The sequence below is a fragment of the Furipterus horrens genome, unplaced genomic scaffold, assembly GCF_987537825.1.
Source record: "Furipterus horrens unplaced genomic scaffold, mFurHor1.1.pri manual_scaffold_4, whole genome shotgun sequence".
Lineage (NCBI taxonomy): Eukaryota > Metazoa > Chordata > Mammalia > Chiroptera > Furipteridae > Furipterus > Furipterus horrens.
The window spans coordinates 23,365,612-23,383,832 of record NW_028327174.1 but is presented as its reverse complement, the minus strand read 5'-3'; the positions used below and the strand labels follow the sequence as shown (position 1 = coordinate 23,383,832).

General features: G+C 38.4%; 1 protein-coding gene across 3 annotated transcripts in view; it reads right to left on the bottom strand.

Annotated features, from left to right (window-relative positions):
- RIMKLB (ribosomal modification protein rimK like family member B) overlaps positions 1-18,221 on the bottom strand; it is a 46,999-nt gene that overhangs the window by 27,505 nt on the left and 1,273 nt on the right. For 2 of the 3 annotated variants that reach the window (XM_090272828.1, XM_090272826.1), the window contains exon 2: positions 2,195-2,425. In XM_090272828.1, coding sequence (XP_090128954.1) covers positions 2,195-2,369 — 175 coding nt within the window. In that variant the 5' untranslated portion in view covers positions 2,370-2,425. Of the gene's footprint in view, positions 1-2,194; positions 2,426-16,834; positions 17,176-18,221 lie in introns of those variants that run through there. The other variant, XM_090272827.1, reaches the window with a different exon arrangement.

The window sequence follows — 18,221 nt, the reverse complement described above, 5'->3', positions numbered from 1 at the left end:
TAAAATTAGCCTACAATAGCAGATTTGTACTTTGCATATTATTAATTCTCACAATAATCTCTCTCAATTTTATGATAAGGAAATTAAAATATGTGACTTTATTATCATTCCAGTAACAAAGCAAGTAAATGACCTAAAATGTATATCCTTACCCAATACAATCACTAAACCATAAAGTATTTTCTGAAAGTTAATAAAAAATGCCACTTATATACTACCTATTGGGTTGGCCAAAAAAGTTGTTTCATTTTTTTCCATAAGATGGCTCTAGTAGCATTTAGTGGTCTTTAACTTCATTTTAATTAATTTTGTTAAGATTGTATTTTGACAGCTGCCATATCAGTGTGCATTTCTTAAAAAACTTACCAAAACTGGTAATTTTTTGTGTAGCCATTTTAAAATTGAAGATGAAAGAAAATAAACATTTTTGGCATATTATGCTTTATTATTTCAAGAAGATAAAAACACAACTGAAACACAAAAAAAGATACATGCAATATATAGAGAAGGTGCTGTGACTGAGCAAATGTGTCAAAAGTGGTTTGCGAAGTTTCATGATGGAAATTTCTCACTGGAGTTGAAGTTGAGAGCGATCAAATTGAGACATGAATTGAGAACAATCAATGTTATACCACACGGGAGATAGCCAATATACTCAAAATATCCAAATCAATAAAGTTCTTGGCGAAAATAAAAATTCCTGAAAGTTAGTCCTAAAGAATTTCTATTTTTCCAAGATGTCTTACCCTATAATCCTAAAACAAATATGAAATATTAGAAATAATGAATGGGCCAAACACCCATTTCATTTTTTCCATACAATGGCTTCTAGTACTGCTTAGTTGTCTTTAACTTCATTTGAAACAATTTTGCTAGACTGTATTGTGACAACTGTCACATCAGCGTGCATTTAAAAAAAAACTTATTTTGTGCATCCATTTTAATAATGATGACGGAAGAACATATGCAACATTTTCGGCATATCATGCTTTATTATTTAAAGAAAGGTAAAAATGCAACTGAAACTCAAGAAAGGATTTGTGCAGTGTATGGAGAAGGTGCTCTGACTGATCAAACGTGCCAAAAGTGGTTTGCAAAGTTTCTTGGTACTATTGACATTTTGACCAAATAATTCATTGCTGTGGGGCGGTCCTATGTATTCAGAGATGTTTAGCAGCACCCCTGGCCTCTACTCACTAGAAGCCAATAATGGGAGATAGCCAACATACTCAAAATATCCAAATCATTCAAGTTACTGGTGAAAATGAAAAATGTATCTGTTATTTTACAGAACAGACCATATGGACTTTTTGGCCAATCCAATACTAGAAATGCTTATTATCAATTGAGTCAAATCATTAGGATACTTGTACATTTAAAAAACGTTATTAGTATTTTACACCATATGTATAAAGTATTTTATAAAAAAATAATAATAAAGTAAGGCCCTGACTGGTGTGGCTCAGTGGGTTGGGCATCATCCTGCAGACCAAAAGGTCAGGTTCAGTTCTGGTTGGGCCACAAGCCTGGGTTGCAGGCCAGGTCACCAGTTAATGGAGTCCAAGAGGTGACTGGTAACTGATCAATGTTTCTCTCCCTCTCTTCCCCTCTCTCTAAAAATAAATAAGTAAAATTTTTTCTTTTTTTTTAATGTAAGAATCACACATGGATTTGGATTCATTTTAAAAGAACCTCCCCCAAAATTACAAGGTATTTTATTTATTTATTTCCTTTAAGAGTTCATTTATTTTTTAGAGAGGGAAAGGGAGGCAGAAAGAGGGAGAGAAACATCAATGTGTGGTTGCCTCTCTCATGCCCCCAGCTGGGGACCTGGCCCACAACCCAGGTATGTACCCTGACTGGGAATCAAACCCTTTGGTTCACAGGCCGGTGCTCAATCCTGAGCCTCACCAGCTAGGGCAAATTACAAGGTATTTTAAAACTAGAAGATAGTAATAATAGAAGACAACTAGTAGGTTATCTTTAATTTCCCTCACAACTATTTCCTAAATAATAAGGGGTTTAATAAATACCAATGTTTCCATTTCTTTCAGAAAATATACTAGATTTTAAGATTAGCTAACCCTTGGTATGCTAAGGCTATTATTGATGCCTTTGTCTTAATTATTCCTGAATCAGGCAGAATCACCATGTACTAAGTAAAAATCAAAAAAATTACTTAGTACAGACTTACCCAGGTTTCCTTGCTCAATTGTCAGCACCACTTCATCCATCACCACAGCCCTAAAGTCCAGCTCCTCTTCACAACACTTGGCCTTCAATGCTCGTAAGATCTCTTTTTGGGGATAGTCTTCCCTGATCCGACGGTCAGTCAAAAACCACAATTTGGCAGCCACAGAGCTACACATCTTGATCTTCTTATTCTTCCTTTTCTTGATTATTTCGTCCTGAATGTAAACTCTTTCTGGATGGAAGAGAAAATACACATACAATTCAAGAAATCTACTTAATTTCTGGCTTTCATACAAATAAATGCTGTGATTACATAGTAACTCTACAAACAGGATAATAGGGTAATATTATGACTTTTCCCCTTTCATTCAAATTAAGTTTTTATGCCACTAAAAATATGGAAACTAACAACCTGCCCTGAAATAAGGTTTTTCCACTTCTCACTGGGGAAGCTAGCACTGCAGTTTTATAATTACAGAAGGTCACTTATCACAAACTTTCAATGCCATTCCCTGTATTATATATTGTCTAGGATATGCTTTAATCTGATTACCTACTGATTTATCCCCTCTCCCAAAATGCAAATCCCATCTGGATATAGACTGCAATCATCAAGAACATATTCCCATAGCTCTCCCACTAAGTCCTTTCACTAAAATTTGTTTATTCTAATCAGAACAGCATGCCCTTACTCAGTGTTTTTATTTTCTTTAAATAGAATTTTTTTAAATAAACACAGCTTGTTTACCAGCATGCAAAAAAGAACTTCCTTCTATAAATAGTTTTGCTTCTCAGAGTTTACATCATGAGCAAGACAACAGTCGAAAATTAACTTCCTCAGAAATGAAGTTTTACTAAAAAATGTAAGAGGTGATTTCAACAGAAAACTATTTTTCCCCCCAAAAATAGAATTTCTAGTATTATTCCAGGTGACGCGGCAAACCTAACAGAGAAGAACAAGGGCAAAGACTAGAGGAAGCAATGACCATACATATAGTTGGCTTCCAGCATAGCAGTAGCTTAGAACTGGTCCCTCATGCACCACTCATGGGCTCTCCAGGGTCTCAGCCAGAAGGGTCTGCTCCAGACACACAATGTAGTTAAGCCCAGAACATCATGGGACAGACGCACTACACACACACACACACACACACACACACAGAAACCTTGGCCTGCCATGTCTGCCCCATGACCTCAAAGATACCACTCACTGGAAAGCAGGAAAGGAATAAAATTATATGGGAGATACGCAGGAAAGAGGGGCTTGTAGCTGTGGAAAAGGGAGGGCTGAGCTCTCAGCTGTTATGAAGCATCAGGCCAAGACCCAAGTAACCCGCAAAGGGGATGCCTCATGCCCAGAGCCTCCTGGCCCTCTGTGCCCTTGTTCCTCAGCTGTGATCAAGAATGCACCCACTCAAGCCCTAGGTAAGATATGGTAATAACTTACACACTGAGAAGACAGGATGTGGCCTTATAGAGCCTCCAGGCCACAAGGCAGGGTCACACTCAGAAGGAAAAAGCTCCACTAAAGAAAAGCCAAACCATAGTACCTAATAGAGACCCCAGTTTCACTTGAGAGGCTAACTGTAAAATGCCCTTGTATGTTTCTATTGGGTAGTTTTTGAAACACTTTGTCCTTGACCTCCAAAACTCCAAAGCTGTCTCTGTTCCTCCCCTGACATTTAGTTCTTGAATGTCGTCTGTTCAACAATGACTGAATTTCACTGTCTAAAACTGCATAGCAGTTGTGGCCTCAAGAGAAATCAGGATGAGACATTACGGCCATGGGCAACTGGAAAGCAGGAACATTCTGCCAATACTGACATGTCACTCAGAAAATCCCCAGGCTGCAACAGTAACACAACATGGTGTTTTCAGTGATTCTATAGTCAGACAGTAAAGAGCAGTCCAGGACGCCAATGTCACACAGCTGTACAGCCACTCCTGACAGATGAAGCACATGAGCATCCCATCTCGTCAGGCTTCACAGCCTCAGGAAAGTTGGGGTGTTTCTACACTAGCATGCAACAAACAACTGCAGGTTCAGATTAGGCTCCCCCATCTCCTTTCACCTTCTTCTTACCGGGTTCAAATTCTCTTAATCCTAGGGTTCTAACAAAGAAAAAGATGTTCCCTCTCTGTCTGGGAGAGTTGAAACAATTCATTTGCCACATCCTCTCAGAAGGGATGTCTGCACCCGGAACGTGGAATTGAAAGAATGCTCTCGCCCTACAAAAGATGACTGTGAAAGAAGCAGAGGCAGTGTTGAAGAAGTCCGACATCAGTGTCAACGGCTGTGGTTTCTCAAAGATTGCTAAGTGTCAGGCAACATGACAGGATCATCACCTCACATGGAACTGAAGTATCTTTGGTCATGTGGAATACATTTTATCAGCTTCAAAAGATTCTTGTTATGCCTTGTTTTTCACGTAAAAATTCAGAGGTATGTCATATTGTATCCAATTCATTATTCCTATACCCCCAGTAGATGACATCTACTGTTTGTAAAGGGCACACTTACTTCTTAACGAACTTCAGCTTGTTAATTATGGTTCCATCGGTGCCGGTATCATCTAGTGACACCTGCTCAGACTTTTTATCCACTATAACTTTAGTGATCTCCTGAGACCAGCTTATGGCCAAGGAATAAAAGGGTACAATCTCTCCTCTGCCTAATGGCCCACTCCTATTTCCACAGAAAGAGCGACTGGCCATCCTCTGTACCCACAGCAGCTGCTGCGGAGGCTGCTTGTCTTTTTTAGTCTGCTCCATGGAGAGTCACATCTAACCATACCCAAGAAATGGTCAGGTGAAGACTCTCCAACCCCAAAGGCAGAGGCTCATCACCCCCCTCCCCACCCCCACCCCCATGGTCTGGCACCAATACCTTCCTCTAAGCCAGAAAGGAACCAGCAGGTTGACACCCCCTCCAATAGCCTCCTCCTCCCCCTATTATTTAAACACAGTCCAGGAGCCCCCCAAAAATGATAGTCCTTAGTCATAAAAAAAAAAAAAATTCAAAGTATATTCCCTGTTTTAAAATACAGAAGAGTCTGTAAAATAAAGTGGGTGATTTTTCCCCTCTGACATTTAAAATAACAGGTTTAGTTATCCGATACAGTATCTGTGAGAAAAGAGTTTACTCTCCAACAGTGTAAAATAAACACAGCATTTGCAAGTGTCCATATATACACAAAAATATAATATCTCTCCTCTTAGAATATAAACTCCAATCAACTAATTCCCATCTTCTATTTCTTTATTTCCCCCAGAGTATCAAGAAAAACAATGTACATGTAAATATCAGATATGAAATAAGTGCTACTGATTAACTGCTAAAGTACTTTTGAAATAAAAAGAAATTCAAAGAGAAGTTGCTTTTATATTAGAGATAGTTTTCCCATGAAAACTTCTGGACAGGCACATCATTTTTTAAAAAATGACTGTCACCCTGGCTGATGTGGCTCAGTGGACTGAGCGCCATCCTGCAAACCAAAAGGTCGCATGCAAGAAGCAACCAGTTGCTGCTTCTTTCACATCCATGTTCCCCCTCATCACCTTTCTCCCTCCCTTCCCCTCTCTCTAAAAATAAATATCTTTAAAAATAAGTAAGTAAATAAATAAATAATCAATGTCATCTTCAAATAGTCTAGGCAAGGCTAATTAAATGGGAATCATACATAAATTCATTTATTCATTTTTCTTGTGAGGCCCCTTCCCAGTGGTACTTATTCTGGTAGGAAAAAGCAAAGTCACAATCTACCATGAAGACACTAAGGCACCTCTTACTGTTATTAGGAAAATTCTTTACTCTAGATAAGACACAGCATATGAACACAGAATTAAAAGACTAAAGAAAAAGAAAAAAAAAGTTGGGAGAAAAATAATGAATACTAATGTACAAACTAAAATCTACTCCATTCAGCGACTTATAGATGTGCTTTCAATGACACCATTGTCTTGGATGTAAAATTGGATCAGGTTTGTAGATAAAAATAAACATATGTTATCTTGAGTTACATACAGGCACTCTTTCATAGTCTCCTTTTCTGTGGCTCTTTTCCTGACAGCTCTCCTTCTGTACATAACCTTCAGGCTCGGTTCTTAAACCCTTCTCTCCTTTCTCTAGAAATGTCATCCTCAGCCAAGTTTCAACTAATACCATCGAAACCTGAATATATCATTGACCTACTAAATCTCTCTCTCCCAACCAGTCAATGGTGCCCAACTATTTGGTCCAGCACTAGTCTACATGTTGCTGTCAAGGCATTTTGTATTGTAAATATGATTAACATCTACAAGCAGTTGACTTTTTTTAAGTTTAATCTTTATTGCAATTTTCTATTACCATTTAGTCCCCTTATACCCACTTCGCACAGCAATCACCACACTGTTGTCCATATCCATGAGTCCTTTTTCCTTTTAGCTCAACCCCTCCCTTCCACTCCCAAACTCCCGACCACCACACTAGCTGTCATCTATTCTCCATCTACAAGTCTGTCTCTGTTTTGCTTGTTAGTTGAGTTTGTTCATTAGATTTTACATATGAGTGAAATAATATGGCATTTGTCTTTCTCTGACTGGCTTATTTCATTTAGCATAATGTTCTGCAGGTCCATCCATACTGTCCAGAAGATAAAATTTTCTTCTTTTTATGGCCAAGTAGTATTCCATTGTGTAAATGTCCCATAGTTGTTTTATCCACTTATCTACTGATGGACACTTGGGCTGCTTCCATAGCTTAGTGATTATAAATAACATGGAGTAGTTGTGTTCTTTTGAATTAGTGTTTTGGGTTCCTTCAGATATATTCCCAGAAGTGGGACCACTGGGTCAAAAGGCAGATCCATTTTTAATTTTTTGAGGTATCTCCATACTGCTTTCTACAGTGGCTGCACCAATCTGCATTCCCACCAACAGTGCAAAAAGTTGTCCCTTTCTCCACATCCTTACCAGCACTTCTTTGTTGACTTATTGATGATAGCCACTCTGATAGGTGTGAGATGGTATCTTATGGCAATTTTAATTTGCATTTATCTGATGATTAGTGACATTGAGCATTTTTCATGTCTATTGGCCATCTGTATTTCCTCTTTAGAGAATGGGTTGTTTGTTTTTTTGGTGTTGAGTTTTGTAAGTACTTTATCAACTTTGGATATTAACCCCTTATCAGATGTATCTGCGAATATGCTTTCCCATTCTGTGGGTTGTCTTTTTATTTTGTTGATGTTTTCCTTTGCTGTGCAAAAACTTATTAGTTTGATGTAATCCCATTTGTTTATTTTTCCTTTTGTTTCCCTTGCCTGGGGAGATATAACCAATAAAAAAATTCTATGAGCAATACCCAATATTTTGCTGCCTATATTTTCTTTTAGTATTTTTAAGGTTTCGGGTCTAATATTTAAGTCTTTGATCCATTTTGAATTTATTCTTTGTGTGGTATAAGAAGGTGGTCTAGTTTCATCTTTCTGCATGTATCTGTCCAATTTTCCCAACACCATTTATTGAATACACTATCTGTAGCCCATTGTATGTGCTTGCTTCCTCTGTCGAATATTAATTGACTATAAAGGTGTGGGTTTATTATCCAGAAACCAACTGCATTTTTATATGCCAAAAACAAACTAAAAGAAAAGGAGATTAAGAAAACAATCTCATCTATGATTGCTTCAAAAGAATAAAATACCTCAGAATAAACCTAACCAAGGATGTAGAAGAACTATACATGGAAAATTATAAGATACTGAAGAAAGAAATTAAAGATACAAATAAATGGAAGCGCATACCATGTTCATGGATAGGAAGAATTAACATCATTAAAATGTCCGTACTAGGCAAAGGAATCTATAGATTCAGCACAATTCCTATCAAGATTCCAATGACATATTTCACAGAACTAGAACAAATATTTCAAAATTTTATATGGAACCACAAAAGGCCCCGAATAGCAACAGCGATCCTCAGACAGAAAAATAAAGTTGGAGGAATCACACTACCTAATATCAAACTATATACAAAGCTGTAGTTATCAAAACAGCCTGGTACTGTCAGTTGATTTTTAGTAAAGGAGATTACCCTCTATACTATGGATAGGCCTTATCTAATCAATTGAAGGACTAGAGTAAAACAGATTTCCCAGAGAAACTGCAACAAGACTGTAACAGAGAAATCCTGAGTTTCCAGCCCACTGGCCAACCCCACAGGTGGTGAATTTGCCAGGCCCATAATCACTGGAGCAAATTACCAATTCCTTAAAATTAATCCCCCCACCCACTCTTCCTGTGTGCGTGTGTATGTGTGTGCATTGTGTGATTTAACAAAACTGTACTTTTTAATGTCAACTTTGTGATGCCTCAGGTTTTAAGCAAGGCTTTCTCTCCCAATGAATTCTAATGTCTCCAATTCTTTTCAATCCACTCCAAACAAAACAAAACACAATCTGGGATAGATCTATCTATAGCTATATAAATATAGATATAAAAATAAATAATTCTACCTTCTTTCCTTTATCCAAAAGTCCATCAGAAATTATCTGAATTGCTCTTAGAAATGAGAAAGAATGGGAATAAGTGGTAGAGACATAAAAGCATTAAGAAGAAAGATGGAAAAAAGGGAAAACACCCTGTTTGGGGAGGAGGATGATTTTTGTAGGTATTTTTTTAAAATCCTCACTCGAGGACACTTTTTCATTGCCTCTAGAAAGAGGAAGGGGGAGAGAGGGAGAGAAACATCAACTTGAAAGCAAAACACTGATTGGCTGGCTTCTCATATGCACCCCAACCAAAGATTGAACCCACAACCTGGGTACGTGCCACAATCAGGAATTGAATTCACAACCTTTGGGTCTATAGGATGATGGTCCAACCAAATAAGCCACAGTGCCTACGGTTGATTTTCATAGATATTAAAGGTACAAAAAATAAATAAATAACATGATCAAAGGATCAGAAGAGTCTCAGAAACACCCAACTACTAGTGTTAGTTAAGTTATCCCGTTACCCACTAATAATGTTTATCAATAAAAGCCCTGGCTGGTTTAGCTCAGTGGATTGAGCGTCGGCCTGCGAGCTAAGTGTCGCTGGTTCGATCTTCCAGTCAGGGTACATCAGAGAAGGAAAACTCTGACTCCAAAAAACCTCCGCTGCCTTGCGGCATACCTCTTCAGGGGAAAGGCTAAGGGAGTAAACCCCGACAGAAAATCCGGAGCCGGAGTCCCTAAGGCGGTTTGATGTTGTGATCAACACCGGCAACTCCTGCGGCGCACTTGAACCCAAGCTGTATCGACTCCGTCTTTCCCTTGGACCCTTCAGCTGCGAAGAGAGGGGGGGTCTGCTGCATGGGCAACAGCAGACCCTCCATATTGCCCTGCCCAGGCTCTGTAGCTTCAGCGTCATCGCAAGATGTCGATTCAACACGGGAGGAGACAAGATACCATGTCACTCCCGAGTCGGACTGCACAGCCATTCTCGGCGGTGCAGATGGACTCTTAAGAAGCTACACCATCGTCTCTCGAGACGGACGGCTGCCGACGACGAAATGATCACTAAAGAATGTCTCTCTGGGACTTCGGGCCAAGATGGAGGCCTAGACAGACACACTGGGTCTCCCTCCACAACTAAGAAGGAATACAACTACCTCAAAACTAGAGACAATCAGAAGTTCTAGAAAATCAAGCTGCATGGAAGTCCAACAAAGATATAAATAAGAAATCCTCATCCAGACAGGCAGTGGCGGCAGCGGCAGGCCAGCGGAGAGCGCAGTCACACATTTTAAAAAGTAGAGAGGGACACCTGGGGAGCATTCCCAGCTCCTGACCAGACTGCGAAGTTCATGGCCCAGTCAAGGAAAATCAAGCCTCGTTGCTTCTGACTGTGCAAACCAGTAGGGGCTGGGGCAGAGGAATAAACTGTTGGTCTCTCAGCAGAATATGCTTTTTTAAGAGGCTCCCATGGTCCTAGAACGTCTGCAGACCAACCCACTCTAGGAAAAACGGACAGGGCAACAGCTAGAGAGGCACCAGTCCCATACGGAAGTGGGAGAACTGCCTGGAAAACCGGTGAGTGCTGAGCAAGTGGCATTGTTCCCTCTCTGACCCCTCCCCCACACACAGCACCACACTGTGGTGAAACAGGTCACCCTGTACTGACAAATACCTAAGGCTCCACCCCTTACAATGTAACAGGTGCAACAGTTCTACCTAAGACCCAGAGGCAAACAAACGGATCAAGGTTTCAGTGTGAGAACTAAGTGACGAGGAGATAGCCAACCTAATAGACGCAGAATTCAAAACACTGGTGATAAAGATTCTCACAGGCTTCACAGACATGCTTGAGTACAGCAAACGCGTAGGTGAAGAAGTGAAGGCTATCTGAAGTAAAATGAAGGAAAATCCACACAAAACCAATGGTGAAGGGACTGAAACCAAGGTTCAAATCAATGATTTGGAACATAAGGAAGGAAAAAAAAGTCAACCAGTACAGAATGAGGAAACAAGAATTGAAAAAAAAGGAGAAGAGGCTTGGGAACCCCTGTGATCCAAATCATAGGGGTGCCAAAATGTTACAGAAACAGGGGAGTCCAAAAATCCCCAGAGTTTGCGGCTGGGGGATGGGGAGAAGGAAGCAGCTTTCAGAATGCCTCCACACGCCTGAGGCTGATGGCTGGTGTCTTTCATTATGCAAAATTGCTTGGATGCTTCCAAGGCCTCAGGTGGATGGGAGGAATCTTAAACCAGGGGACGGCATGGAAAGCACACAGAGCCTACGTGGGGTTCTGTGAGTGGTCAGAACTGTTGGCAACACCCACTGCATCAGAGGACGCAGTCAGGAATACATAGGCAGCTAGCTGCGAACACTTTAGGGAGGACTGTGCGCTCTGGGGCTGTCTCCCTCGCTGGCGGGTGTTCGCAGGAGTGCTCTGGAGAAGGAGAGGTGATCCACGCGGTTTACAGAAAGAAGACAGTTTGCAAGGAGGCTGAGAATCCCAGCGGTTTTGTATTGAGAGCTGAAGGGCACCACAGCACAGAAAGGACCTCCCCAATCAGATTGAATGATTAGCAGCTACTGGTAAAGCTGAACTGTGTTTGGGAAGTAGGGAAACGGTGTTTCTGACCTTCCTAAAAACTGGCTAGGTTTGGTGGGGGTGGGGGGCAAGGATATGTGTAACTGTTAAATAAACAATTTTCTTTTCACTCAACTGAAGTATTAAGAGTTGTAATTCTGGCGGTAGGCAATCGGACCCCTAACTAAAGAGCCCGTGGGTTTGTTCTCAATTGGAGCAGCCCAGGGGTTCTGTAACAAGAAGGAGAAGAGGAAGAGCAAAAAATTGAAAGCTTACATGAAAAAATGAAGAAAAACTTCCCAAATTTGGCGAAGGAAATAAATATACAAGTCCAGGAAGCACAGAAAGTCCCAAACAAGCTAGACCCTAAGAGGACCACAGCAAGACACATCATCATTAAAATGCCAAAGGTTCAAAATAAAGAGAGAATCTTAAAAGCAGCAAGAGAAAAGCAGAGTTACCTACAAAGAGGTGCCTATAAGACTATCAGCTGAATTCTCAAAAGAAATTTTGCAGGCAAGTAGGGACTGGCAAGAAATATTCAAAGTGATGAAAAGCAAGGACCTACAACCAAGATTACTCTATCCAGCAAAGCTATCATTTAGAATGGAAGGACAGATGAAGTGTTTCCCAGACAAGGTAAAGCTAAAAGAGTTCATTATCATCAAGCCATTATTGTATGAAATGTTAAAGAAACTTATTTAAGAAAAAGAAGATCAAAATTATGAACATTGAAATGACAACAAATTCACAACTATCAACAACTGAAATAAAAACTAAAAACAGAATCCAACTAAGCAAACCAGAATAGGAACAGAATCATAGATATGGGGATCATCTGGAGGGTTATCAGCTGGGAGGGGGAAGGAGGAGACTGGGGAAATGGTGCAGGGATTAAGAAGCATAATTGGTTGGTACAAAATAAACAGGGAGAAGTTAAGAAAAATATAGGAAAGGGTGAAGCCAAAGAACTTACATGCATGACCCATGGAAATGAACTAAGGGGGGTGGGATTGTTGGGGTAAGAGGGGTACTGGGCGGAGGGGAGCAAAGGGAAAAAATTTGGACTACTGTAACAACCTAATCAATAAGATGTACTTTAAATATTTTTTAAAAAATGAATGTCTCTCTGAAACTAGGTATTTCCTTTATAATCACATCCTTTAGCTAAGATGCCACTTATTATAAAATAATATCACTGTTCAGGTGTTCTTAGTTCATAAAATATAATTTTCTTTACTACATTGACTTGATGGCAGACTAGAACGCTGTGAAAGTAGGAGCAGGAAGCTAGATATTAATCAAAATTGACTTCACCAGTTTCAGAAATGTATGACAGTCTCCACGGTATCCTCCTTATACTCGAAAGAGTATTATCTCAAAAATGGAACAAATATCTAATTTCCCAATTTACATGATATGCACTCATATTCTCTCCTTCTTATAGCTCTTTCACCTATGATACTCTTTCATAAAAGCTTTTAATATAAATAAAAAATGAGAGAATAATCATTTTCCTAACCAAGTTCAATATGGTTCTTTTATCAAAAGACTAAAGAAAAATAATGGTAAAACATGAATGTTTACAAAGCAACAGAAAAAGCAATGAAGGTAAAAAAAAGGCAACACTTTGAACTATATAGACAAATGCCTATAAATTCCCTTTCTTCATACAAAGTACGTGCAGGACAAAGGCAAAACAATGTATACAGGTATAGTTAAATCCATTCTCCATTTACAGTTCGTAAAATACTTTCCACATATATTTTTCTCATTTAATCTCATATATGATTCTGTGAGGAACACAGACACATATTGTCCCATTTTAAAGAAACGGCCTGCCAAAGACATCACAGCTGTAGAGGCAGGACAGGGAGTCAGGTTTGCTGATCTCTCTGTAGTCTTTTCTACTATACCTAAAGATATCAAAGAGAACTGGGATAGAAAACTAAGATTTTGAGTGAGTATATGTTCATACTCACTGTTCATACTGTGCTAGGAAATTTATTTGTATCTTCTCATTTAATCTTCACAACCATCCCTTTGACACATTATCTTGATTTCGCAGGTGAAGATGTTCTAGCAGAGAGGTTAGTTAACGTGTCTAGATTCACACCATTAGAAAGTGGTAAAGCCCAGAGTGCTCCAAATTCCATACACTCTATAGCAGAGACTCCCACTTGCCTCACAATGTTCATTTTCTACTTACCTTAGTAATAAGATATCTGATACTAAGCTGAGTACAATGCCATGTAACAGAAGACTGTATGCCCTAGGCTTTCCTGCAACTAGATGTGATCATAGTAACTAAATTTTGGACAAAGAGAGCTGAGCGAGTACCATACTGCAACTTCCAGAAAGCCTACTTAAATTAAGAGGGGTAGTCTGCCTTGGTCCTTCCTCCATCCAGGTACCTGGAATGTGGATGTTAAGGGTTCCGCTCTAACAACCATCTGGACTATGAGGACAGGAGTCAACCTGAGGATAAACACAACCACATATTACAACTTGAATCCCTAACAATTGTGCAGTGTCATGGCCTTGGACTGCCTATTTCCTCTTTTACATAAGAAAGAAATTAACTGCTATCCCATTTTATGTCAGTGATATTTGGGGATTCTTTATTATAAGCCACTGAACCTTACTTTAACAAACATACTCTATCATACCTTGCTCAAAAGCTAAAAGAAAATTATTCCTTTGACATCAAGGTTTGCCTATGTCAGCAAGCAATGGTACCATTTATAAGTGGGACTTTCTTTTTACACTAATAAGATCATTTTACATTTGATCATTTTACTTTTACATTCCTTTTCACAAAAGTCAAAAAGTAGTTGTAAATACACAAAACTAAGCTTTCAATTAGTAATACATTCAATTAATATGAGTGCCTACAATGCACTCTACTTAAAAATACCATGGTAAACAAAAGATATAGTCCCAATCCTCAAAGAGGTAAAAATGATCTGATGTTAAAATGTCATCAGTAAGAAAAGATGCTCAATGTCACTAAACATGAGGAAAATACAAACCAAAATCATGAAACTACTTCACATTATTAGTATGGCTACTATCAAAAGAAAAGTGCTGGGAAGGATTTGGAGACTCTGGAAGCCTTCTAAACTGTCGGTGGGAATGTAATAAAATGGTGCTACCGAAAATAGTATAGTGGTCTCTCAAAAAATTAAAAATGGAGTTACCATATGATCCAGCAAGTCCACTTTAAGACATATACCCAAAAGAATTGAAGGCAGAATCTTAAAGAGGTACATGTACACACATGTTCATAGCAGCATTATTCACAACTAAAAGGGGGAAGCAACCCAAGTATCCATGATAAGATGAACAAATAAGCAAAATGCAGTATACACATACTATGCCTTAAAAAGAAATTAAATTTTGATACATGCTGCAACATGATGAACCCTGAGGACTTTATGCGCTGGTATCTACAGTAGTCAAATTCATGGAGACAAAAAGTAGAATGGTGGTTGCCAGGGGCTGAGGGGGTTAAGGGAATAGGAAGTTAAATGTTTGGGAAGTATAGAGTTTTAGTTTTGTAAGATGAAACAGTTCCAGAGATGGATTTGATGATGGTTATACAATACAACTGTACTTAACCACTAACCTATGTACTTAAAAAATGATTAAGATGGTAAATTTTATGTTATATTTTACCATAATAAAGGAAAACTAAAAAAGGGAATAAAAATGTCATGAGCAAATTAACAAGCAAATTCTTCCACATTTCAACTAAAGGGTGAGAAAAACGTTGCTTAAATTACCTGTAGCTTGGTTAATAAAATTCCCAAAATAGTCTGCGGTATATAAAACCTATTAAATTTTTAAAAAAAGAAGAAGTAGTTTTCTCTGGAATGCAAATAAACTTTCTAATGATTTCACTTAACAGAAAAATGTTATATCAAAGTATCTCTGGAACATAGTACAAGATTTGAAAAATGTCCCTGAGACACAATGCACAGTATAACTCCAAGTTCATTACATTTGATGTGTTAGATGTTGGGCCAAATTTTCTTTGAATATTTGGACATTACTTTGAAAAAGGAGTTGAAAAGCTATTAACATACTCAAACTGAATGCTTTATAGATATTGCTAATAACATTACTCCAAAGTATCAGGAAATTCCAAAACTGCTATTCGGGCAAACCCGCATGCACTTTCAAGATGTAGTTTTCAAGATATATGTATCAAAGTTTAGAATGCTATCAAACATGAAACAGAACAGTGACATAGAGAACTGGTCTCATATAGCAAATTCATATTTTATTTTGGAGAGCTTATTACTAAGAACATGAAGTCAAGAGCTGGTATCAAAAGGGGAAAGAAGAAGAAGAATGAAATACATAAGGGACTGAATAGATTAAACCATTTAAGTAAAGGGTAGGTTTGAATATTTGTGGGGAGGGCCCACAACTTGGTAACGTATTGCCACTTTCGAAAGTAATAAAAATGAATGCAGTATATCAATGTTTATACAAATTTGTTTTGCTAATTCATCAATTCACAAATTGGTATACATTTTTTAATAAGAATGTAGTAGACTCCTCCAAACATTGCTGGGATAACTGAATGACAGATGAAAAGTACAGCGATAAATGAAATTGGGCTATAAACTCCATAAAGACAGAATCCCTGTTTTACTCTCCGCTATTACCCCAACAGGCAGCTCAGAACCTTGTACGACAGGCAGAAGTTAAAGGTTACGAGTTATTTTAAAGGAATTTGCCATACTGAATCATAGATATTTTCAATATTAAATACCAGGCAAATGTGTACCCCATACTATCTAAACATAGCTAGCAAAAATTGGTATTTCTCAAAACAAAACCCAAGCCTAATGCTACTTTCCATCATCATTATACAACTGATCCTGAAATAATTAGCTTTGTTAACAATTAAAGTTGGGGGGGAAGGGACCAGTTTCAGTTAGAGGAGGAAAAAAAGATATAAGCAGATGGGTTCCATGCAGACCCAGAATCTAAGGGAGCGGAGTTGGAGAGCTCTGTGGCTTTTGTCCTCCAAGCCAATTTTAAAAGGGAAAAAAAAAAAAAAAGGAAAAGAAAACATTGAAAATAACACCATGACATTAGTTACTATGAAGCCAAAACCAATCCTTTTTTACAAACTTAACATGTACACAGATACATATGGCACATGAATCTAAAATACATTACGTACAGATATTTTCGGAGGTACTATATTATTTCTTAACAACCGTTAATATGACAAGCAGGACAATTCCCAAGTAATGAAAGACAATTTCCCCAACATCTGTACCTAATCTCCCCTACTCAACCTCTTAAAACAACTGCACATGCCAGTACAGCTAACATTTAAGAATAATACTTTCTTCATTAATTGTATCACAGTCTACTACCTCAGATTTTAAAATAAGTATCACAATTTCTAAGGGCCCTTTCCCAATATGCTTATAACTTAATCCCACTTGCAGAGAACACTCTTTTTAAACTAATCTGCCATTAAATTCTCTTACAAATCCATATCACTAAAGCCTCCCCCCAAAACCATTGTCAGCAAGCAACATACAATAAGACTCACCCTCCTTACTTTATGTTTGGTTTTCTCTCACTCTTCACATGTTGTTCGTGGGTATAGAAGTTCTTCCTCCACCCATTTTCACTCAGTTTAGGTCTCTAATGCCTGCTCCCCAAGGGAAGATAAAAGCTAATTCCCAAAGTGTGGAATAACTCACTCTGGTTGGTCCCCTTCCCCAATCCCTTCCTTCCACGGTTCATGGTGCTCAGTCTTTCAGCTCATAGGGAGGGGAGAAGTTTCGAAAAATCAGTCTAGTGACTTACCCCAGTAGCAAATCCCAGATGGATACAAATTGGGCAAAGGGAGAATCGGGACATATTTCTATCTGGTTCATCCTATGCTCTCACAAATTAATGCCTGAAGCTTGGCCAGTGTTCATTGGTCAGAGGGAAAAAGAATGTTCACTACAGTGTGTTTCTTCACAATATGGCTGAGAAGGGATAAGAAAATTTGTAAGATGTTGCTGGTAATTTCCCTCTGGAGAGGAAAAAGGAACTGAATGAGAAGGGAAAAGAAAAAAAAAAAAAAGGATAGTCTTGATTTCACTCTCCCCTACAGCCCTAGATGCTATCAATCGGGACTCTGAGGAAACATGAGAAAAATGTTTAAAGCTATCCCCACAGAAACTAAGATAAGTGGAATTTTAGCTGGTAGGCAAAAGTTTACAGGTTAGATAGATACGCAGCTCCTTACCCCCTGCAGGGGGGAAGGCGGGAAGGAAAAAGTGGCTCTTGACTGAGTGGAGACTGAATTTGCTGTTCCCCTTCTTGGCTGTTCTCAGAATCACAGACTGCCCCCCTCCCTGACAAGCAGACTGCAGCACCTGGTGGGGGTAAGAGAAGACAAGAGAGAAAAAAAGGGAGACAGAAAAAGATAAAAACATCAACAGCCATGTTGCCAAACTAATAACTAAAGCTATTTCATGAAAGAAGAAAATTAATGGCACTAACCAAGACAGAAAGCAATAAAACAAAAAGATTATCTCAAAACAAAATAGGCCTCCTCCCCTTTGATACACTAACCAAGTAACACAGTAACCCTTAGAAAAAAATTTAACTATGACTGTTCATTTTTTTCATTAGAGGTTTTCTGAAAGTTAGGAAATAATCTTAAATCTCCATGCTGGAATTTCAGAGTGTCTTATTCTAAGTGAATATCTTGGCATATCTTTATTTTGACAATGAACTGTTCTAAAAAAAAAAACGAAAAATGAAAAAAAAAACCGGAAACAATGACCTTTAAACTACCCAATGCTGTGAAACAATTAAAATGAGATTTAACTAACATTTAAATTTTAATGATTACATCCATTAAAATAATTATCCATAAATATATAAACATGTCAAGCCCACAAAAAAGGAATGTCTTCCATACTAAGATACCCATACTT